The 25,203-nt window shown below is 37.2% G+C and overlaps 1 protein-coding gene and 2 pseudogenes across 7 annotated transcripts in view; 1 reads left to right on the plus strand and 2 right to left on the minus strand.

Annotated features, from left to right (window-relative positions):
- Positions 1–513: 513 nt before the first annotated feature.
- LOC133240466 (transcription factor BTF3-like) lies at positions 514–11,313 on the minus strand (annotated as a pseudogene).
- Positions 11,314–12,148: 835 nt separating this feature from the next.
- The window catches only part of P4HA1 (prolyl 4-hydroxylase subunit alpha 1), a 100,226-nt gene continuing 87,171 nt past the window's right edge, over positions 12,149–25,203 (minus strand). For all 7 annotated transcript variants that reach the window (XM_061405289.1, XM_061405291.1, XM_061405294.1 and 4 more), the window contains 5 exons: positions 21,287–21,336; positions 18,800–18,865; positions 15,296–15,364; positions 14,707–14,803; positions 12,149–13,239 (listed from right to left, as the gene is read on the minus strand). In XM_061405289.1, coding sequence (XP_061261273.1) covers positions 13,169–13,239; positions 14,707–14,803; positions 15,296–15,364; positions 18,800–18,865; positions 21,287–21,336 — 353 coding nt within the window. In that variant the 3' untranslated portion in view covers positions 12,149–13,168. The remainder of the gene's footprint in view (positions 13,240–14,706; positions 14,804–15,295; positions 15,365–18,799; positions 18,866–21,286; positions 21,337–25,203) is intronic.
- On the plus strand, positions 15,401–15,978 carry LOC133240465 (large ribosomal subunit protein eL21-like; annotated as a pseudogene).

Here is a 25,203-nt window from a genome sequence, read left to right on the forward strand (position 1 = left end):
CTAGATAGCATATTCAAAAGCAGAGACATGACTTTGCCAACAAAGGTCCGTCTAGTCAAGGCTATGGTTTTTCCAGTGGTCATGTATGGATGTGAGAGTTGGACTGTGAAGAAGGCTGAGCGCCGAAGAATTGATGCTTTTGAACTATGGTGTTGGAGAAGACTCTTGAGAGTCCCTTGGACTGCAAGGAGATCCACCCAGTCCATTCTGAAGGAGATCAGCCCTGGGATTTCTTTGGAGGGAATGATGCTGAAGCTGAAACTCCAGTACTTTGGCCACCTCCTGCTAAGAGTTGACTCATTGGAAAAGACTCTGATGCTGGGAGGGATTGGGGGCAGGAGGAGAAGGGGACAACAGAGGATGAGATGGCTGGATGGCATCACTGACTCGATGGACGTGAGTCTGAGTGAACTCCGGGAGTTGGTGATGGACAGGGACACCTGGCATGCTGCGATTCATGGGGTCACAAAGAGTCGGACACGACTGAGCGATTGAACTGAGTGACTGACTGACTGACTGATTCTAGGCATTTCAAATACATGGCATTGTATTACCAATATACAGCCCCTAGTGATTAATTTCTTTTGCTTAGTATATTTTAAGGTTCACCTACCTTGTAGCCTGTATCACTACTTCATTTATTTTTATTGCTAATATTCTCTATTGTATAGTTTTCCAGCTTAAGGTGGAAACCAGATTATTATGGTTTTTATAATGCCCTTTAATGTTCCAAGAAAAAATGAATAGGATGAAGAACGTATCTGATCAATATATCTATCAGGCTCAACTATAATACAACCTGAAAACTTTAAAGGCAGTGCTTCTTCAAACAAGCACTTCACCACAATTAGTTTATTTATTTCAGCTATTTTAAATCAAATGACTGAAATCAGGGTTTCTCAACCTTTGCACCACTGACATTTGGGAGTGTTCATTTTTTTTTGAATTATACTTCACATAATATTGTGTTAGTTTCAGGTGTATAATAGAATGCTTCAGTATTTATATTACAGAATGATCATCACAATAATCACGAACATCCATCACCACACATAGTTACATTTTTTCCTTGTGACTTTTTTTATTAAGCAAAGAACTTTATTAATCTTTATTTCAAACTTTATTCTTAGGCTTTTCATCTTAATTAGCTGCAAAGAATGAATTGTATATAAACAAAAACTGAAAAGAGCTGCAGTGTCCAGTGGCTGGCTTAAAGACACTAGAGATCTAGATTTTATCAGATCCATAAACAAAATTTTAAAAGCAGTCATAATATAAAATAGCAGCTCCCAGTAACTTCTTCATCTTCTTCAGAAGTTGACTCAATTCAGTTTGCGGCATTCTTGGAAGTCTCATCAAAATTACCCACTAGATCTGTACCTTCATCATTTTCTTCTCTGGCAAGTGGTGCTCCTCCGTACACAGATTGGGCAGAGCTTGACGAGTCTCCTCAAACCAGTCATACTATCCACACCAAGCTGGTTTAAGATGCTAGGTAGCATTTCTGTCAGCTGCTGTGTCTCAGCATTGCCTGTAATGGTGGAAGTGTTTGCTGCCAGAGATGCCTGAACTTTAGCGTTGTTAAAGTGGATCAGTGTTCCTTGATTTGTGAACCTACTCGCCTCTTCAATACCAGGGATATTGTCTAACCCTAACTTCTTTAAAGAGAACTGAAGTTTTTTGTCATCTGCCGTGGTTGTTCTATGAACCACCTTCTTCTTTCTGCAAGCAGTTCCTTTCCCACCCACTTGTGTGGGCAACTTTCTCCTGGTTCGTGATGGTTTCTTTCATCTTGCTGGAGCGGAAATGGGGCTGCGCTGGGGACTAGGTTTGGTGCTCAGGTGGTCTTGGGCAGACCAGCTGAGATCAGGCGCATGCATGTGGGGATGCAAGATGGCAGCTAGACCTGACATTTATTTTATAACTGGAAGTTGTACTTCTTGATCACCTTCACCTTTTTGCCCTTTACCCTAACCCTTTACCTTTGGAAACCACTAAATCTTTTCTCTGTATCTGCATGTTTAGGTTTTTGTTACCATTTTGTCTTTTTAGATTCCATGTACAAGTAAGATCATATCATACTCAATAGTTATCTTTCTCTGTCCAACTTATTTCACTTGGCATGATAATCTTCAAGGTCCATTCATGGTGTCACAAATGACAAAACTTCTTTTTTATGGATGATTAATATTCTATTGTGTGTATGTATCACATTTTCTTTCCATTCATTCACTGATGGACACTTAGGTTGCTTCCATGTTCAGTGTTGCAAAGAACATGGGGTGCATGTATATTTTCAAGTTAGTGCTTTCACTTCTGCTGATAAAAAGCCAGAAGTGGAACTGCTGGATCATAGTTCTGTTTTTAACATTTTGAAGAAACTTTACACTGTTTTCCAGAGTAGCTACACCATAAGTACACTAATTTTAAATCTTTATTTTATACTATAAAAGTTAATTTTTTCTGTAGCTGCTGCTCTGTCCTATGGGTTTGATAGTATTTTCATCATCTTTCATATCTGTTTCATGCTTTCCATTCTGGTATCAGTTCATTCTCTAGATTTCTTGGGAAGGTGTCATAGGAACAATATTTTCTGAGTTCCTGCATGTTGATAGATTTGTCTGTGCCTTTATACTTAAAGGTTAGTTATGCTGTATATAAAACCTTTTGTTCACATTTTCTTTCCTTGACTATCTTAAATATATTTTATATCCGTTTTCTTCTAGGATAAGGTGTTGCTGTCAACACCTAATAATGATCTAATTCTCTCTCCTTTATAAGTAATGTGGTCTTTTTGCCAAAATGCTCAAAGGAATTTTTTCCCTCTTTAAAATCTGGTAATTTTACACGTACATATTGATGTTGGTTATTCTGAGTTGTTATTCTCTGGCGCACAAGTCCCTGCTCTTTCAATATATATAGTTTTAAACATTTTTAGGCAAGTGTTGTGTCCATCTCAGCCTACTCATAGTGATAATGCTGGAGAGGAATGCCTGAGACACTTGCCTGGGTCCCTGTTACTTGTGGAGAGCCCCCAGACATTTCCTGGACCAGAGTCAATGTCGTGGCTGGAACAGCCCTGTGGTTCTTAACTATGACTGCAGGGAGCACCTCAGCAAAAACCATCAGGGAACTTTAAAGAACAACATTACTCAAAGATCCTACAGGGTACAGCACTATCCAGGGCCACAGAGTTGGTCATGGGTAGAGTAGGGGGGAGCACAAATCTGGAGGATTCTGCCTTTATTAAGTTCCCAGGATAGGGTGCCTGAGATTTTGTGCCTGCCTCAGTATTGGCAAATTTCAAGTATAAGTGGGACCAGGGCATGGGAAGGGGAAAACAGATATGGTAGAATTGTCATTTATCTAGGAAAGAGGTCCCCAGCCACCTGTTAGGAACTAGGCTGCACTATAGCAGGTGAGAGGTGAATGAGAGTGAAGCTTCATCTGCCACTCCCATCATGCATCACCCTTAGATAGGGTCACCTAGTTGCAGCAAAACAAGCTCAGGGTTCCTGCTGATTCTGCATTATGCTGACTTGTAGAATTATTTCATTATATATCACAGTGTAATGATAATAGAAATAAAGTATACAATAAATGTAATGTTCTTGAATTATCCTCAAACCATCCCCCTGCCCCAGGTCTACGGGAAAATATAATCTTCCACAAAACCAGTCTCTGGTGCCAAAAAGGTTGGGGACAGCTGGTCTAGGACACAAGACTTTCTATTAATAAAAGGGGAATTCCAGGGGTGAAACAGCCTGATTGCTTATCTATTTGTTTTGCTGGTAGCTGTGTCATACAGCTGACGGTATGTTTAAGATGGATGCCTTTGAAATGGATGTGTCAGCAATTAACAGCTTCTTGTCAGGCACTCACACTACATAAAGTTTTTTGATTCTCTTTACTTGGTTTTGTTATTTAGGGATTCTCATTATCTCTGTTAGATCTTCTTTGCTTATTTTCAGTGTCGTTTTCTTTTTACTTATTTTTATTTTAAAAACTGTCCTCTTTATCTTTGACGTATCCATCTGTCTATTGATGGACCCTTGGATTGCTTGTGTTTTGGCTATTGTAAATATAGCTGCTATTAAAGTGACTGTACAAATAAATCTCTCTTTGAGCATCTACTTTCATTACTTTTGGAAACATACTCAAAAGAGGAATGTACAGTGATTGAACGATTTTACATTCCCACCAGCAATGTGTGAACCTTCCTTGCTAGGGATGGCAAAACTACTTTTGCTATTCTTTTCTTTGTATCTTAAGAGCTTTCCCCTCTCCTTTCCTCTACTACTGCCTTTTCTTGGTAATGACACATTTTGATTACTTTTCATTTCTATTTGCATATGTTCTTTAGACATTTTCTTGGTGGTTACCATGTGGACTACATATAACATCCTAAAGTTATAATAATCTGAATTAATAACAGTTTCTGTAACTACAAATGAAAACTCTACCCCTGTATAGATCTACTCCCATTTGTTAGTGAAGTCACAAATTATAACTTTATATATTGTACCCATTAACAGATTTATTTTTATCCATTTTGTCTTCTAAATTCTCTAGGAAAAGAGATATAAACCAAAATCACAATGTTGCTTTTTCTGTTGTCCATACATTTACCTTTATTATAGATTTTTATGTCTTCTTATGGCTTCAAGTCAATGTCTAGAGCCCTTTCAACTAGAAGCATTTCTTATAGGGCAGGTCTAGTGGTAATGAACTCCTTCAGCTTTCGTCTATCTGCAAATGTCTAAATTTCTCCCTTATTTTTGTAGAACAGATTTACTATGTACATAGTTCTTGACTGTCAGTGCTTTAAATGTAAAGCACTGCCTTCTGACGTCCTAGGTTTCTGCTAATAAACCCACTGATAATCTTATTCAGGATTCCTTGGACAGTAATTCAGTCCTCTCTTGCTGCTCATCTTTCAAGAGTTTGATTAGTGTATCTCAGGGTCATTCTCTTGAGTTTATCCTACTTGGGATTCTTTAAGCTTCTGGAATTTGTCAGACTACTGACTGACATGGCTCAGACGGTAAAGCGTCTGCCCGCAATGCGGGAGACCCCAGTTCGATTCCTGGGTCGGAAAGATCCCCTGGAGAAGGAAATGGCAATCCACTCCCGCACTCTTGCCTGGAAAATCCCATGGATGGAGGAGCCTGATAGGCTACAGTCCATGGGGTCGCAAAGTCGGACACGACTGAGAGACTTCACTTTCACTTTCACTGACTGACATGACTACAAATTTGCGAAGTTACTGACCATTATTTTTTCAAATTATCTCCCAGAAATCTTCTTCCTCAAGAATTCATATAATGTTGTACACTAGGCTGTTTGATGGTGTCATGTAAAGTCCCTTTGGCTCTGTTCACTTTTCTGTACTCCTTCTGCTCCTCAGACTTGATAATTTGTAATGACTTGTCCTCAAGTTGCCTGATTTAGTCCTCTGCCTACTGGAACCTGCTGTTGAATCCCTCTAGTGTATTTTTCAGTTCCAGAATTGGTTCTTTTAAACTGATATTCATTTTGTTCATATATTACCTGCTGACTTCGTTCTTTGTCCATGCTCTCCTTCAGCTCTTTGAGCATATCGGGAACAGGTGTTTTCGGGCAGGAAGGAGGCTTGAAAGGGAAGAGATATATGTATACTTATGGCTGATTCACGTTGTTGTAAGGGAATGTGGAAAGATAACACATTATTTTTAATAAGGAATTTTTTCCATTTCATGGTAAAAATCAGAAAGTGTTTCATGTTACAGAGCCTTAAACTTTTCTGCCTTTTAAATGTAAAGTAAAAAATAGAATACATAGGTAAATTTAAGTATTTCTTCATCTATGAGTTACCAACTACAGGGTTATTATACATAGTATGATTTAACCCCTGATATATCCAAACTCATATAAAACCTAAATTGCAATGGAGCTTAATTGCATTTATGGTTTTAAGGAAGGTATTAAAATAATAATTTTGGCTCTTTGTAGACTTGACTAAGGATAAAATTCATCTCTCTAAATAAAGTCATGAAATGTGCACATCACTCTACATATTCTCTTTAAGATGTTCTGTTCTGAATCTTTTAAAGTGCTTAGCCTAAAACAGATCTGTATTACAAATAAATCTGGTAGGAATTGGAACAACCAAATGACAAAAATGTAAGGGTTTTCTTTTCAGATTTTAGAGCTCATTTTACCTGTGATTATCTTTTTTTGTACAACTAATCTCAGCTGAATAGTGCTGCAATAGGAACTCAACAAGGCTTCAAAAAGCAGAATATAAACTTTTACATTTGATAAGACTATTAATTTTTTATAACTTAGTCTTCCTGCATCAAAATATATATTTAACTGAAGGCTACATTCACACACAAAGGAAACTTCAAAGTCCTCAAAAACAAGTTAATAAAACAGGCACCCAAGAACTTTACTGTTCCACTACAGTTACTTTTGCAAAACTCATGAGTGTGGTAGAATAATATCCAAGGACATCAGAAAATTGGACTATGAAATCTATTTCATTCTGATAAATCTTGGAACTAAACAAATGGTACTCTCTAGTACTGATAATTCATTCTTATTTCTCTAAGTTATCCAGTACCATTCCTGCTAAATAATACACTTCTACCAGAGTGAAATGTGGTCCACTGGAGAAAGGAATGGCAAACCACTTCAGTATTCTTGCCTTGAGAACCCCCAAAACAGTATGAAAAGGCAAAAAGATAGGACACTGAAAGATGAACTCCCCAGGTTGCTAGGTGCCCAATATGCTACTGGAGATCAGTGGAGAAGTAACTCCAGAAAGAAAGAAGAGGCGGAGCCAAAGCAAAAACAACACCCCACATTTGTGGATGTGACTGGTGACAGAAGCAAGGTCTGATGCTGTAAAGAGCAACATTGAATAGGAACCTGGAATGTTAGGTCCACGAATCAAGGCAAATTGGAAGTGGTCAAACAGGAGATGGCAAGAGTGAACATCGACATTTTATGAATCACAGAACTAAAATGGACTGGAAGGGGTGCATTTGACTCAGATGACCATCGTATCGACTACTGTGGGCAAGAATCCCTTAGAAGAAATGGAGTAGCCACCATAGTCAACAAGAGAGTCCAAAATGCAGTACCTGGATGCAATCTCAAAAACAACAGAAGCATCTCTCTTCGTTTCCAAGGCAAGTCATTCAATATCATGGTAATTCAAGTCTATATCCTGACCAGTAATGCTGAAGAAGCTGAAATTGAATGGTTCTATATGCAGAGTACATCATGAGAAACGCTGGACTGGAAGAAACACAAGCTGGAGTCAAGATTGCCGGGAGAAATATCAATAACCTCAGATATGCGATGACACCACCCTTATGGCAGAAAGTGAAGAGGAACTCAAAAGCCTCTTGATGAAAGTGAAAGAGGAGAGTGAAAAAGTTGGCTTAAAGCTCAACATTCAGAAAACGAAGATCATGGCATCTGGTCCCATCACTTCATGGGAAATAGATGGGGAAACAGTGGAAACAGTGTCAGACTTTTATCAGTGCAGATGGTGACTGCAGCCATGAAATTAAAAGACGCTTACTCCTTGGAAGGAAAGTTATGACCAACCTAGATAGCATATTCAAAAGCAGAGACATTACTTTGCCAACAAAGGTCCGTCTAGTCAAGGCTATGGTTTTTCCAGTGGTCATGTATGGATGTGAGAGTTGGACTGTGAAGAAGGCTGAGCGCCAAGGAATTGATGCTTTTGAACTGTGGTGTTGGAGAAGACTCTTGAGAGTCCCTTGGACTGCAAGGAGATCCAACCAGTCCATTCTGAAGGAGATCAGCCCTGGGATTTCTTTGGAAGGAATGATGCTAAAGCTGAAACTCCAGTACTTTGGCCACCTCATGCGAAGAGTTGACTCATTGGAAAAGACTCTGATGCTGGGAGGGATTGGGGGCAGGAGGAGAAGGGGACGACAGAGGATGAGATGGATGGATGGCATCACCGACGCGATGGACGTGAGTCTGACTGAACTCTGGGAGTTGGTGATGAACAGGGAGGCCTGGCGTGCTGCGATTCATGGGGTCCCAAAGAGTTGGACATGACTGAGCGACTGAACTGATGAAGACCTACAAGTCCTTTTAGAACTAACACCCCCAAAAGATGTCCTTTTCATTATAGGGGACTGGAATGCAAAAGTAGGAAGTCAAGAAACACCTGGAGTAACAGGCAAATTTGGCCTTGGAGTATGGAATGAAGCAGGGCAAAGGCTAATAGAGTTGTGGCAAGAGAACAAACTGATCATAGAAAACACCATCTTCCAACAACACAAGAGAAGACTCTACACATGGACATCACCAGATGGCCAACACCAAAATCAGATTGATTATATTCTTTGCAGCTAAAGATGGAGCAGCTCTATACAGTCAGCAAAAAAAGACCAGGAGCTGACTGTGGCTCAGATCAGGAACTCCTTACTGCCAAATTCAGACTTAAATTGAAGAAAGTAGGGAAAACCACTAAACCATTCAGGTATAACTTAAACCAAATCCCTTACAGTTATACAGTGGAAGCGGGAAACAGATTTAAGGGACTAGATCTGATAGAGTGCCTAATGAACGATGGATGGAGGTTTGTGACATTGTACAGGAGACAGGCATCAAGACCATCCCCAAGAAAAAGAAATGCGAAAAAGCAAAATGGCTGTCTGAGGAGGCCTTACAAATAGCTGTAAAAGAAGTGAAAAGCAAAGGAGAAAAGGAAAGATACACCCATTTGAATGCAGAGTTCCAAAAAATTGCAAGGAGAGATAAGAAAGCCTTCCTCAATGATCAGTGCAAAGAAATAGAGGAAAACAACAGAATGGGAAAGACTAGAGATCTCTTCAAGAAAAGTAGAGATACCAAAGGAACATTTCATGCAAAGATGGGCTCAGTAAAGGACAAAAATGGTATGGACCTAACAGAAGCAGAAGATATTAAGAAGGGGTGCCAAGAATAAAAAGAACTGTACAAAAAAGATCTTCATGACCCAGATGATCACAATGGTGTGATCACTGACCTAGAGCCAGACATCCTGGAATGTGAAGTCAAGGAAGCATCGCTACGAACAAAGCCAGTAGTGGTTATGGAATTCCAGTCGAGCTATTTCAAATCCTGAGAGATGATGCTGTGAAAGTGCTGCACTCAATAGGCCAGCCAATTTGGAAAACTCAGCAGTGGCCACAGGACTGGAAAAGGTCAGTTTTCATTCCAATCCCAAAGAAAGGCAATGCCAAAGAATGCTCAAACTACTGCACAATTGCACTCATCTCACACGCTAGTGAAGTAATGCTCAAAATTCTGCAAGCCAGGCTTCAGCAATACGTGAACCGTGAACTTCCTGATGTTCAAGCTGGTTTTAGAAAAGGCAGAGGAACCAGAGCTCAATTGCCAACATCCGCAGGATCATCGAAAAAGCAAGAGAGCTCCAGAAAAACATCCATTTCTGCTTTATTGACTATGCCAAAGCCTTTGACTGTGTGGATCACAATAAACTGTGGAAAATTATGAAAGAGACCACCTGACCTGCCTCTTGAGAAACCTGTATGCAGGTCAGAAAACAACAGTCAGGACTGGACATGAACAACAGACTGGTTCCAAAACGGAAAAGGAGTACGTCAAGGCTGTATATTATCACCCTGCTTATTTAACTTATATGCAGAGTACATCATGAGAAACGCTGGGCTGGAGGAAGCACAAGCTGGAATCAAGATTGCCGGGAGAAATATCAATAACCTCAGAGATGCAGATGACACCACCCTTATGGCAGAAAGTGAAGAGGAACTCAAAAGCCTCTTGATGAAAGTGAAAGAGGAGAGTGAAAAAGTTGGCTTAAAGCTCAACATTCAGAAAACTAAGATCATGGCATCTGGTCCCATTACTTCACAGCAAATACACGGGGAAACAGTATCAGACTCTATTGTTCTGGGCTCCAAAATCACTGCAGATGGTGACTGCAGCCATGAAATTAAAAGCCACTTGCTCCTTGGAAGAAAATTTATGACCAAGCTAGATAGCATATTAAAAAGCAAAGACATTACTTTGCCAACAAAGGTCCATCTAGTCCAGGCTATGGTTTTTCCAGTAGTCATGTATGGATGTGAGAGCTGGACTGTAAAGAAAGCTGAGTGCCAAAGAATTGATGCTTTTGAACTGTGGTGTTGGAGCAGACTCTTGAGAGGCCCTTGCACCACAAGGAGATCCAACCAGTCCATCCTAAAGGAGATCAGTCCTGAGTGTTCATTGGAAGGACTGATGCTGAAGCTGAAACTCCAGTACTTTGGCCACCTGATGTGAAGAACTGACTCATGAGAAAAGACCCTGATGCTGGGAAGGATTGAAGGCGGGAGGAGAAAGGGATGACAGAGGATGAGATGGTTGGATGGCATCACAGACTCGATGCACATGAGTTTGAGTAAACTCCGGGAGTTGGTGATGGACAGGGCAGCCTGGAGTGCTGCAATTCATGGGGTCGCAGAGAGTCAGACATGACTGAGCTGAACTGAACCAGAGTGAAATAAGTGCACCAAGAGAAGGGACTGGTTAAGATACTATTTTTCTCTGTTTTCTCTGCAAATCTCCATTTCATAATTCTCTTTATTCCTTCTCAAGTGACTTAAGTATTTAATGACTGTGGTGGTGGTTGTGCTATTTTGGTATTAAACTAAGATTCTTAATGGCAAGCATTTAGTCATTCAGTTGTTTAGCTCATGGGGCCCTACACATTTGTTCATTTTTTACCTTGTATGGACTTAAGTGGAAACCTGGCATAGAATTTACATATAACCAATCATATGACTACATAAGGATATTCAGATTCTCCTCAGCTACAATGACATAAACACACATACACCTATAAGCTATTATTTTTATATATGTGTGTGTTTACTGCTTACAACGGAACCCTTTTTATGCTGTAGTAACCATTTTATTATAAATTTACCAAAGTACATGGTTGGTTGCTTCTTTCACTACTGCATTTACCATCTAGCTTTCTGAGGAATCCTAAAGTCACTTCATTGTCTTTTAAAACAATCCTACTAGTTATGACTTACCCCGATTGAGTGTTCTGGTGAACTCTCCCCTTCACTCCTGTCAACTTGATGATACTGGTGATAATTCTATGGTTAAAGTTAATGAACGATGAAACTTCCAATCTTAAAGGATGGACACTTAGGGTTGGTAAGGAAACTACATTTTCCATCATAGCTCTAGCTATCATTTATTTTAAAGTTCACCATTAAAAAAACTGCAAAGTTTTACACTGGAATTTTTTTTTTCTTTTTTGCATTTATAAAGAAAAATAGTTGGTAATTATAAAACTTGGGAGGTTTCTGTAAGACCTAACTAACACTGAAAAGAGTTTACCAATTCCTGTGTGGGGTTTGGGGGTTAAATATAATGAAACTGTTAAGATTATGGAATATATCACTTCCTTTCAAAATAGGGGTTCAAAGAATGGATATAACCTTTATTGCCACATGTGTTTTAGCTAGAATAAAAAATACCTATTTTATTTCTACAATTTTGAATTTACATTGCTTCCATCTAAAAAAAAAGATTTTTTAAAAATGATCCGTGGTCAGAAAATCTGGGTAGGTTAATGAATTTAATCCTCAACTTCTTACTAAAATACTTGTAGTGGAACAAAGGACAGGTGGAAGAAAGAAACTTCAGTTAACTTTTTACCAGTGGTTTTTGAATACCCTGTTTCTCAGAGAATTAACCAAATTCCTATTTGAATACTGTATGAAGGATAAAGAACCCTTTTATGAACTAGGATTCACCATAAGAAATGTAAAGGTTAACTTAAAGGGTCAAATAACATACTTCCTTAGGTTCAGAGCTTTCTACTACCACACCATATAGCTGAATAAAATAAAGTCTTATATAACATTATTGTAAAAATTCCATATCCATAGTATTAAAGATCAGAGCTCCCTTTGAAGGTAACGTATTTGATTAAATATCTGAAGGCTTAGAGATCCTACATTTTCTACCACAACAATGAGACTTTAGAATGAACAAACATCGAGAATAAATCTAGGTCCTAAATATAAAGAAATAACCTGTTATTGCAATAGCATACATTCACATTCAAATATGAAAAATACCACACAGAAAACAGAAACATTTTTAAAAAAAGGTTTAAGATCATAAATAGGTTATTGTCACAACACATTTCAGAATTGAAGAAACAAACATTTTGACCGTTTAGGAAAAACTTTTTTTTTTTTTTTATCAATTCCCTCATCATTGAAAGAACTTGTACATTTTAAAATTTCCAGTCTCCTAAGGCACAGTATTTATTTAATCTGAATGCCAACATCATCATCCCCCGCTGTCTATAGCTGGAACAAGAGGCAAGGAATTAGCACTAAGGAAAACAACAAAAATTTCTGGACAAAATCATGAGTCATTTAAGAAAAAGCAGAAACAGACTAAGTCATGATCATTTCTGTTAAGAAGGCCAAAACTTTTTAATGTAGGACCTTCTGTTAAATTTTTTTTAAATCAAAGTATTTTAACTCAAATTTAATTCACCACAGAGGAGCTATGAAAGGAACAGATTGGTAAAAATAAAGAATACTTTAGAAAGGACTTGGGAGAAGAAAAAATCTACTTAGTAAACATAGGGGCAAACGTTAAACTGAACCGAGTTTAGAGGGCTAATTTATTCCTAGTCGTCAGGCAGATCCAGAAGAAAGTTAAGACTAGGTAAACACAGTACCTAGGTATACACTGTAAGGCATCTGTTCCTTAATCAGATGGACCATTTTAGTCCACCACCCACCAACAGAGATATACTGAAATATTATAATCAGATTCTTGACTTTTTTTTCCCCAACTAAAAAAAAATTTTTTTAATATAAAGGTAAAAGTTCCTCATTTTTAACCCTGTCTTTTTGTCCTCTGTGATACCAACTGAACTTTAAGGTTTTTTATATGTACAATGTGGTGATTTAGTGTTACTTTTAAAAGAAAAAAAAAAAACCCACAAAGTTAGTGATTGTCCACAGATGAAACATGGGATGAGGTTCATGACTGAATCAACCACGGAGTGTTAGTCAATTGTAAACTCTTGAAAGTTAAGACTGGGAATTGTGTGTATCAGACACATTAGAGTACAACAGGAGAGAAAGTTCATTTGTCATTCCAATTCTGACAAGGTGCATGGTCTTCGAAATTCCTGTCCACGTTCATGGAGCCATTTATTGGATACTGTGAAAGAACAAAATATATTAATGTATCCTGCTATCTAACTAGTACTGAATTAACTTCTGAGATAAAGCTCTATAATGAAGTTTCAACATGGGTTAAAAAATTCAAGACCAAAACCAGACAAAGATGCATGCTACTGAGGCTTTCAAGAACTTCACTAAATGATGGAGACACAGATTTTTTATGTATGTACATTTGAGAATCTGTAAATGTACATTTCTTAAAGTTTCTAATGTAGGTATGTGTTAGTCGCCCAGTCATGTCTGACTCTTTGCGACACCATCAACTGTAGCCCACCAGGTCCCGCTGTCCATGGAATTCTTCAGACAAGAATACTGGAGTGGATTGCCATTTCCTTCTCCAGGGGATCTTCCTGACCCAGGGATCAAACCCTGGGTCTCCTGCATTGCAGGCAGATTCTTTACCATCTGAGCTACCAGGGAAGCGATGTAGGTAGGTATAGACAGAACAAAACACTGTTTTACCTGCTCACAAAATACAACTTCTAATACAAAGACATTTAAAAGATGAATATAAAGTCTCCATGTTAAAGGAGCAACTCTATGATTAATCTCTCCTATTATGTGCTCATTAAGTTTCCTGTGTTTCAAGATACTGTTTAATACACCCCAAAAGGAATTAATTTCCTTCTTCCCCTATATTATAGAACATGGCATCGACATGTATAAAATATCTAAACTAACACTTACTAATTCCTTACTAACTCTTAACTAGTCTGTTACCTTTCTTAACCTGTGTAGCCAATCTTTCATTCATTAAACCCTGTCATTTTTCCTTCTTTGATCTCTGCAATCTGTTCACTGCTCTCCAAATCTTCTGCAGCTGTCTTAGTCCAGCCTTTTATCATCACCCACGCAGACAACAGGAAACAGCCTTCTAAACTCATCTCTCCTGTGCTAGCCTCTCTTTATTCTAGTCCAGTGGTTCACAAATATAAACATCATTTCTCTTAAATCTTAGAAGTGTGGCCAAGTGACACATACTAAAATAGTTATGGGGTTAAATGAATCTTTATTAAAATAATCTTACCCATTTCTATTCCCTTTTTTTAACTTGGCCAGTCCTATACTTGCATGACCCTTGAGAGTACCTCTCCAGCCTCATACGAGTCCTGGCCCTGGTCCCTAACATGCTTGGAAAGCAACTGCTTATCTTCAAGACCAAACAGAAAAATTAAAACTTCAAAGAAGCCTCCCTAAATGTAAGTAGTTACGGTCTTCTGTTTACATCTTTGTATTATTATATACTACATTATATTTTACCCACTAATGTGTCTGAGACAACTATGAATCCCGAGAGAGGAAGAATTGTCTAACTCAACTTTTGACTCATATAGTGTTTCTCAGAGTAACAAGTGGAAATAGTGTTTAAAATGTCATAAAAAATAATTCCAAAATAAGAGACCAAAATCATAAATTCTATTCAGAGAGTACAGGAAATATTTACCCCATTTGTTTCCAACCAGCACTGGACAGGCTGCATGCCGTGTACTATAATCTCCTTCTCCACTGGCAAACAGATTATACCAGAAAACAGCAGTTCCCTGAGGAGAACAAAACAAAATTATCCCCAAATAAAGTATCAGGTTATCACTTTTACAGTAATTAAATTTTCCTGTTTTATGGAAATAATTCCCCATGGCAGCACTATATCTTCCTCTAATAGAATTCTGAAAGTATGACATAACTTACAAAATTTTGGCAATGACACGAAAACATTAACATCAGAGTTGCTTAACAAAGAAGTGCGTTTGCCAAAGCTAACACATCTTATAAATAGCAAGCATCATATGGAACCCATTTTAAAAGTGAAAACTTCTAAATACTAATCCCTGGTTGTTCATACTTCTGGGTACCCATGGTAAATTGTACAAAAAAAAAAAGGAAAGATTTTCCTATAGATAATGTATTCCTTAAGTATATTATCTTTTAAAATGTTATTTATTTTTATAGATAAATAACTATAGGTATCTCTCTTCCTGAGAGGAAAAAAATACAGAGAAATACCCCCAGCTAAAATGACAAATCCAGCTTACCTTTTTGGGCCAAACACTAGCTCCTACTTCAGGAAAAACAGTGGCTCCTCCTGCTAACACATCACTCATCTAATAAGAGATGACAGAGTATTGTCAAAAGTGCTGGTGGAGTAAAATTAAACATGCCCCTTTCGAGGCCCATGCGTGTCTCCCGCGGCTTCCCATCTCACCCCTGGCCCCTCAGGCTAATTCACCAAAACGACCAACTCAAAGGGCAAGAGGAGGGCGCCCACTGCGTGTTCTCTAGGCCTTTCAGAAAACATGGAGTTGTTCCTTTGGCCACATACATGCGAATCTACAAGAAGGGTGATATTATAGATATCAAGGGAATGGGTACTGTTCAAAAAGGAACGCCCCACAAATGTTACCATGGCAAAACTGGGAGAGTCTACAATGTTACCCAGCATGCTGTTGGCATCACTGTAAACAAACAAGATTCTTGCCAAAAGAATTAATGTGCCAAGCTAGATTCCTGAAATGTGTGAAGGAAAATGATCAGAAAAAGAAGGAAACCAAAGAGAAAGGGACTCGAGTTCAGCTCAAGTACCAGCCTGTTCCGCCCAGAGAAGCACACTTCATGAGGACCAATGGAAAGGAACCCAAATTGTTGGAGCCCATTCCCTATGAATTCATGGCCTGATGGGTATAAAAATAAAGATCTAGACTGTACAAATGTTTCTCTTGAGTAGAGGTGTTGTGTCCAAATTCAGTGGTGATGTGTTTTCAAATTTACTGTTTTTTCTTCCTGAAAGATGTAACAGTTTGTTGTTCAGTATGCTCCATTGGTTAATGAACTGCCAGATATTAAAAAAAAAAAAAAAATTAAACATGCTATTGTGAGATAGCTATGATACTGAATACTAGAATAAGAATACCTGGACTTCTAATTACATAGATGGGTTGGTGCATGCTGGTCAGTTTTTAAAAAACAAGATGCCATTTGGGTATACATACATATATAAAAGCAAAGGAAAGATAAAGTCAGCAAGGGAGACTGGAAAAGAATTTGGGAGATAGCTATTTCTTTTATAGCCAGAGGTAAAAAGAGAGGATTTAAAACTGACACGTTGGGGAACATAAGGGTATAAATATGTATTATATAGCACTAGAATATCACCTCCATAGGGGTAGGAATTTTCACCTGTTTTATTGCTGAGCTTCAGTGTCTAAAATGGTACCTCAAAATAGTAGGTATTCAATAAATATTTAAATAAATGAATTCAAACAAAATAGAAATAAACTAAGAGAAAAGTAACAAACTACAACCAGTTTTGTCATTTCTCATGTAGGGTATCAACACATGGCAACTAAAAATTAGAAAATTAAGAGATTTATAAAGTTATAGTCTTAAAGGTAAACCAGAATAAAAACACAAATCTTCCAAATAAACTGAAGAAGTACATGCACAAAATGAGGCAAAGGAAACACAGATCATAGAGTGAAGATTTTTTTTCAAAAAAATGAAGTATAATATAGTGTAACATCAAGCAAAAATCCATCTATATGCTATAATCAGTGATATATAGGCAAATGCTGTACCAAGCCACCAGGGAAGCTGTACCAAAGAAAACAGAGTCTGACCTTAATATTAAACAGCTTAAAGTGAGTGATATAAATAAGTGTATTTTACTGTGATACATGTATAATCAGTATCAAAGACCTGATCGCTCTTAAGCAATGAAAAGTTAACTTTGGAGAAATTTAAACTTTGTGCTATGGGGCCATCTGGGAAGAGCATTCAAATAGTGGGGAAAAAAATGAAAACTAATTAATAAAAATGCTATATTTAACTAAAGGGGGACCTAATTAATATATAGTCTAATAATTACAAATAATCTAACATTTATGAATACTGGACCAATTAATACAGCATCATGTATGCCTGCGTTTATGAAACAAATATAGCCAAAAGCAAATGCTTAATGGCTCTTAAATAGCTGAAAAGATGCTCAACCTCTCTAATAAGAGAAATGCAAATTAAAACCACAATAACTGCTAATCTGATGAAGTAAATGTACAGATCAAAAGTCTGACAAGCATCACACTTAAAGATGGTATATAAATCAGTACAAGTCTACAGATCTCACCTCTAGAAAATATACAAAGACTTCACAACACGAATTTTTGCATAATGTTATCAGCTTCTCCCTTGGTTTTCCCTCTCTCATTCTTAATTTATCTTATACATCTTAAATCCTTTTTTTTTTATGGTGTCTTAGATGCTTCTACAAACCAGATGGAGTTGTGAGAGGGATGAGGAGAGCAATCAGGAGAGTGACAAGGTAGGCTGGATACAGGGAAAGAGGTCTGTTAAAAAAAAAAAAAGGCGGGGGGGGGGGGGGAGGGAAAGAAGAATGATCCAAAAAAAAACTGGGCAAAAGACAAACAGAAGGGAGCAGGGAGCAAGGAAGAAAGAAACCAGATGGAGTAGGGATACACAGATTTGGTAGGGAGTGAAATAAAATAGGTAACAAAAAGATTCAATTTCATATAAATCAAAGGAGGATAGGGGATGGAAACAACAATGAAATAAGCAAAACTAAGTCAATATAAAATACATCTTTTAAAGTTAATGAAGGTTACAACACTGTAGGAGACTGTACTTGCTAAATCTAATATACCCCAATATGGACTGTCCCATGTGTTCTTTTTACATGACAGGGACATGCTGCTTGAGTGGTAGAATCTGTGTCTATGTTCCTTCCCTCTTGAAGCATGGCAGACATCTATAATGGCCTCAATTAATAAAATAGAGCAGAAGTGACATTATTTGACTTTGGAGCATGGCTAATAAAAATGTCATGTACTGCCTTTTGTGGGAGGATACTTGCTCTTAGAATCCAGTCACCATGCTGTGAGGAAGCCCAGGCCAAAAGTCAGTATTTTGGTCAGCTTTAATCTAAATCTTCAAGGTGACCCCAAGTGCCAGCCATCATGAGAGATTCAGAGCAAGAACCATGAATAAAGCCCACTCTCACCACCATGAAAGGTAAAAATCAAATTATTAATTTAAACCTTTCAGTTTTGGCATGATCTGTTATGCAGCAACAGATAACTGGGGCAAATATTATATGATCAAAGCTTGGTTCTTTCTATCTGTATCAATAGATAAACAATTTTTAAACAGATCATACTGTTTTGAAACTAATGAACAATGTGAGAACGGTTACCCTTGAGGAAAGGGCTTCTAGGGTGCTGTAATGTACTATTTCTTGGTCTGAGTGCCGAATACACTAGATATGTTCACTTTGTGAAAACTTATCAAGTTAATACCTATGATTTGTACACTTTTCTGATATGATCATTTTAACTTTCTTCCTCAGACTGTAGTAAGTACAATCTGAAAAAGTGATAAATGAAAAAAAAATCTTAACCCTCTTAACATCTTAGTTGAATGTTTCTTACAACTGAGTAAAGAGCTAACCAAAGCAAACATCTAAACACATTAAAACAAGTTACGTGATCAAATCCCAACTCAAAATGAAAATTTTAGCTATAACTTACATAAAACAGCCATGTAGCAATTCTATTTCCTGTCCCCAGCTCTTTGAAAGCATCTGGCTCATCTTTCTGTGAATAAAATACAATTCCGTGATGTAAAATTCAGTAATTCAAGTTCTCCACAGGCAACTAAACATCAGTAACATGCTGAACAGTAAGCTAAAAATAGCCCCTAAAGGTTCCTTTGTAATATCCAGTGCACTACATACAAAAGGCTCTCAAGTATTTGTTGACTGTTGATTCAAGCAGTACACTGAATACTTTTGATAAGACCACTGGGGGGCGGAAATTAGTCTATACAATGAAAACCAATATCTACTATCCACAGATTGTTTTAAAAATTAACAACTATAGTTTTAGCTTCCAAACAAGCAAGACATGAGAGACCTTCAGCCCCATTCATTAAATCAATTCTCTGTGGGTAAAAAAAATAACTTTGAGATTTACTTTGAACTCATGATCTATTCAAATATTCACACTGCTACTATTCCTGTCTTTTGACTGTCAGCACTTTAATCTGGCTAGAGAATTTACATCTGGCTATTTAAAGCTAATTAAAATACAGAATAGTCTCTTGGCATTTTCTAAAAAAAAAAAAAGTATTTTATTTTTCATACAGAAATTTATACACATTCCTTTGTCATATCCTCAATATGTCCCTTAATATCCTTCAAAGGATGAACGACTAAACTGGTATTTCCATACCACAAGAAACTACTCAGCAATAAAGAGAAACACCCTATCAATATGCTCTGCAAAAACATGGATGAATCTCAAGGGAATTATGCTGAGTGAAAAGAAACCATCTTAAAAGGATGCACGCTGTATATAACATTTATGAAATAACAATTATCATAAAGAACAGATTAATGATTACCAGCAGTTAGGGATAGCAGAAGGGTATGTGGAGCGACAGAGTAGTATACAGGGAGTCTGACGTGATGGTGCAGTTATGTACCCTGACCTGTGCTGGTAGTTACACAAAGCTATACGTGTAATAGAACTATACACATATATACACAAGAGCCAGTATAACAGGTGAAACATGAATAAGCTCTGTTGCTTGTGCCAATTTTCTGGTTTTAATAATGAACTATAGTTATGCAAGATGTTAACACTGAAGGGTACATGGGATCTTCCTGTACATTTTTGGGGGGAAACTTCCTAGGAGTCTAATTATTTCAAAATACAAATCTAAGAAAAAAAGTTTAGTTACATTAATGTCAGAACTTAAACTGTAGTCTTTCACATCATCCAAGATCCTAAGACATTTTTCAGTAATTGAAAATAGAAGGAAAATAGACTAAAAATATATTCTTTGCTAGCCTATACACAGAAAGTATCTAGGATTTTAGGATTAAGTCAGTCAAGGAATATAACATAATATATTAACAGACTATGTTTTTTTTCCAAAGAATATACTCTTATTTAAAAATGGTAATAGATCAAGAAGTTTATTAGAATACTTGGCACATGTCTTAGAATTCATGTAATTATAATAAAGCTTAAATTAAGATTTGGTAATGACATAATTTATAGCTCAATATGTTAAAATTACTTTTATTTAAAAGGTTAAATACTTAACCAAGAGTACTTGGGCAAGGATGGGTTTTTAACAAACTGCTTTAATATTATTTTTCCTCCAGTCTCCACATCTATTTTTTTTTCCAAAATGTATTCCTGTAACTCCTGCAGATTTACTGGCCAATTCACTACAGCTGTCTCTAATGTTTAATCCACTAAATTTAAGATTTCAAAAAATTTTTCAACCTGAAGATTCTATTTCAGTTAAATCATTGAGAATTTAAAAATAAAAGATAAGACAAAAATGAATAAAGTATTGTATAGTTATTTTATATTCTATATCTGATCACTGAGGTATCAACACCCTGGGGCATCTATAGCTGTTGGCAGGCCTATGCTTTCAAACTGCCCAAAGAAGCTCCCCATAAAACATCTTACGCAAGCCAGGATGCAAAAGGAAACTCCTGAAGTGTCCTGACTCAAAGCAGATGATTTTCTAGGCCATCCTTTCTTTCTCTGAAGGTGTATGCCTTTAGAGATTTAGGTTTTATGCAGGGATCTCAGGTCAGTAGCATACATTTATACAGGCCCTCTCATACAGCCGTTAATCTCCAAAGCTCTACATTCCTGGAGGTATACGCCTTCAGCCTCAGCCTTTTTGCTTCCTTTTAACTCTCTAATTTTAGTCTCTAGATTTTCTTTGTTCAGTTTGCCTTTGAGAACTTCCTTTACTTTCCCCAAAGCTCAGTGATGCATTTAAAAGTATCCTAAATTCTTTTCCATGTCTCTAGTTGTTTCTTACTGCTAAAATGTATAGAGCATCTATCCCACCATGCTTCCACAAATGAGCTACAAACCCTCTTCCAAAATAAGCTATGAATTTATAATACTAAAATGACAGAATTAACATGTCATGCCTAAGCTTCAGTGGAACTCCTACATTCTCCATTTTTTTTGTTTACTTACCCGTGCAAAATCAAAATGGGGTTCATACTGTCCTCCAACTCCATAATTTGCTACCTGCATGAGAAACAAGGCATGAATAAAAGAACTATCAAGATTACTATTCAAAAAAATCTGAGTCCCATTTTGATCTCTCATATATCACAGTTAGGTACTTCTAAATAAATGAGAAGCAAAGCATTTTTTTTTTTTTAATTAGAGTTTCTAAGAAATCAAGGATGAAAAACTAAGAGCTGTTAAACGCTATTTTAGAATCTTAATTAATATGCTTTTCTTTAGCAAATGTTTGGAGCACATGATTTTCCTAATACATAACAAACTTTGATTTTTAGAATTAGTTTTATAAAATTAGAATTTCACAATTTTTATTATTGTCAGTAAACACTTTCCTTGAGAATTTAAATCAAGATTCATGTTTACCAAAGCCCAAAATACTGGAAAATTCCCAATCTACTTTAATGAAATCCCCTTTGGATATGTATTTTTTTCCTACTTAAGTAAAAAAAGAGAAGAAGTTAACACCAATTTAATTATTCCTGTTGGAAGGCCCTGACAACTTCATCTGGATGTGACAAATGTCCCAGTGAGAAGCAACAAAAGAAAGTAAGAAAAATATTTGGTCTGAGTTCATGGTCCAGATTTCTTAGTTAAAATACAGCATATGTAACTTTGGATACAATCAGTTTTCTTGTTTGTAAAATAAAGATAATGTTAACTACCTCTTTTCACCCCAATATGACAAAATGCTAACAAAATTAAAGGAAAATGTGAGCTAAAGAGCACTGTTGATAAAATGAGTACATAATGCTTCATAATGCTAAAGAGCATTGTTGATAAAATGAGTACATAGTTACAACTTTGCTCACAGCAAAGTCCAAGTCTTATGTAAATTATTATTACTGTGGATAATTTACTTCTTATGTAGTAGATATCTTGGTTTGGATCAGACTATTCAGTCAGAAATATCAAGTAGCCTGAAAGAGCCTGTGATGGTTAGGCAGGTAAGAATAAATACAAATTAGGAAAGAAAAGACACATCATAGCTTTCATTTTTTTAATAATCAAATGAGTACCAAGGAAGTTGTAGATGACCATGGAGTAAATGATAACTTACTTAGGCAAACTTAAATATAGGCAGTCCTGTTTTGCACAGTTCTAAAATGCATACATCACAGATATCATGGTTTAACTAACCATTAACACCAGACCCCCAACAGCACAGTGGACATTTCAGTTACCATGTTACATTAACTGTGAGTAATTATATACAATACCACAGTAATTACTATATATAGTAGCAAATATTGCTACTAGCTCTTCAGTCCACAAATTACTACATAAATAACAGCTACACAACATGACCAATGACCAACCACTTCTTTAAAGTATCAATGATTGGCCACTGCATATCTGTTATTCAGTTCTTGTACAGACAGAAAAGCATACGCCTTATTCTCCAGTAAAAATCTATGTGATGTTTTGTAATAATAGACAATTAGAAGAAATTGGCCAACAAAGGTAACTGCAGCAGAGAAATGGAAAGCAATAATGCTGTAACTGAAATTGAAATCAAACTGAAATGGACTCGGTTCTGGGACAAGATGAGAAAAGATGAGTAGGACCTGAGCTCACCTCTCTCATGATGTGACTGATAAGGGATTAATCTCCAAAATACACAAACAGCTTACACAGCTCAGTATCAAAAAACAAACCCTAACAAAAAATGGGCAGATGATCTAAACAGATGTTTCTCCAAAGAAGACATACCATCTGACCAAAAAGCACATGAAAAAAAAAAAAGCTCAACATCACTAATTATTAGAGAAATGCAAATCAAAACTATGACGTATCACCTCACAAGGGTCAGAATGACCATCATCAAAAAGTCTAGAAACAAAAAATGCTGGAGAGGGTGTGCAGAAAGGAGACCCTTCCTACACTGCTGGCGGGGATGTAGACTGACAGAGCCACTACAGAGAAGAGTATGGAGGTTCCTTAAAAAAATGGAAAACAGAGCTTCATGTAATTCAGCAATCCCACTCCTGGGCATATATCCAGAGAAAACCGTAATTCTAAAAGACACATGCACCCAGATGTTCACTGCAGCACTATTTGCAACAGCTAAGACCTTTAGGAAGCAACCTAAATGTCCACTGACAGAGGAACAGACAAGGATGTGGAATATACTTATCAACAGACTGTTGCTTAGCCATAAAAAGGAACGAAATAATTCCATTTGCAACAACATAGAGATTATTATACTAAGTGAAGTAAGTCAGAGAAAGACAAATATCATTTGATCACTTATATGTGGAATTGAAAAAAATGATACAAATGAACTTACAAAACAAAAACCAGACTCAGAGAACAAGCTTATGGTTGGGGGTGGGGGAAAGACTAATGGAAAGGGACAGATAGGGAGTTTGGGATGGACATAAACACACCGCTATATTCAAAATGGATAACCAACAAGGACCAAGATGGGAGGGGAGCTTGGGGGAGAGTGTGTGTGTGCATGCACTTAGCTGTGTCTGACTCTTTGTGACCCCATGGACTGTAGCCCACCAGGCTCTTTTGTCCATGGAATTTTCCAAGAAAGAATACTGGAATGGGTTGTCATTTCCTACTCTAGGGGATCCTCCCAACCCAGGAACTGAACCCACATCTCCTGCACAGGCAGGCAGATTCTTTACCACTGTGCCATCCTGGGGAGAAGGGATACATGTATATGTATGGCTGAGTCCCTTCACTGTTCACCTAAAACTATCACAACATTGTTAATCAGCTATACTCCAATACAAACTACAAAATTAAAAAAAAAAAAAAACACAAAAAAACAGACTTATGGTTACGAAAGCAGAAAGGTAGCTGCTGCTGAGTCACTTCAGTCATGTCCGACTCTGTGCGACCCCATAGACGGCAGCCCACCAGGCTCCCCCAACCCTGGGATTCTCCAGGCAAGAACACTGGAGTGGGTTGCCATTTCCTTCTCCAATGCATGAAAGTGAAAAGTGAAAGGGAAGTCGCTCAGTCGTGTCCGACCCTCAGCGATAACACAAGGAACTCTACTCAATACTCTGTAATAATCTACAGGGGAAAAGAATCTGAAAAAAAAAATACATATATACAGATATGTATAACTAAATCACTTTGTGGTATGCCTGAAACTAACACAACATTGTAAATCAACTATACTTCAGTATTAAAAAGAAAACTCATGCTGATCCCCCCACAAATCAAACTAAAATGGAGATGAAGAATAAAAGACTGACAAGGAAAATGTTTCCAACTTTTGCTGTTTGAGAAACTCTAGATATGCAGTCAGAGGAATCTGGTGAAGGTCAGAGGAATTTTGTTGGCGATGAACTTATTAACATAAAGAAAGTGATCATGATGAAAAGAATGAAGATATCTTAGAGGAAGTGACTCTGGAAAAAAATCATCAATAAAAGATCTCTCAGAGATATTTAACAACATTAAAAGCAGAAAGGATAAAACACTAAAAGCTGAACCAAACTTAGAAGCAGGACAATTTACAAAGAAAGAGAAAAGATGCTCACTCTGTATCATAAGTTTCACAATGAGAAGAAAGGAAATCACTGTTGATAAGTGCTTAAAGAAGTGAAGTGAAGTTGCTCAGTCGTGTCCGACTCTTTGTAATCCTGTGGACTGTAGCCCACTAGGCTCCCCTGTCCATGGGATTATCCAGGCAAGAACACTGGAGTGGGTTGCCATTTCCTTCTCCAGGGGATCTTCCCAACCCAGGGATCAAACCCAGGTCTCCCGCATTGCAGGCAGATGCTTTAACCCCTGAGCCACCAGGAAAGCCTCTGAGAAGTACTTACAAAGATTTAAAACACTGTAATCCTCAATATCTCTAATATTTTAAATTACTGAGACAATTCAATAGTGAAGACTAG

Source organism: Bos javanicus, chromosome 28 (genome assembly GCF_032452875.1).
Source record: "Bos javanicus breed banteng chromosome 28, ARS-OSU_banteng_1.0, whole genome shotgun sequence".
NCBI classification, from domain to species: Eukaryota; Metazoa; Chordata; class Mammalia; order Artiodactyla; family Bovidae; genus Bos; species Bos javanicus.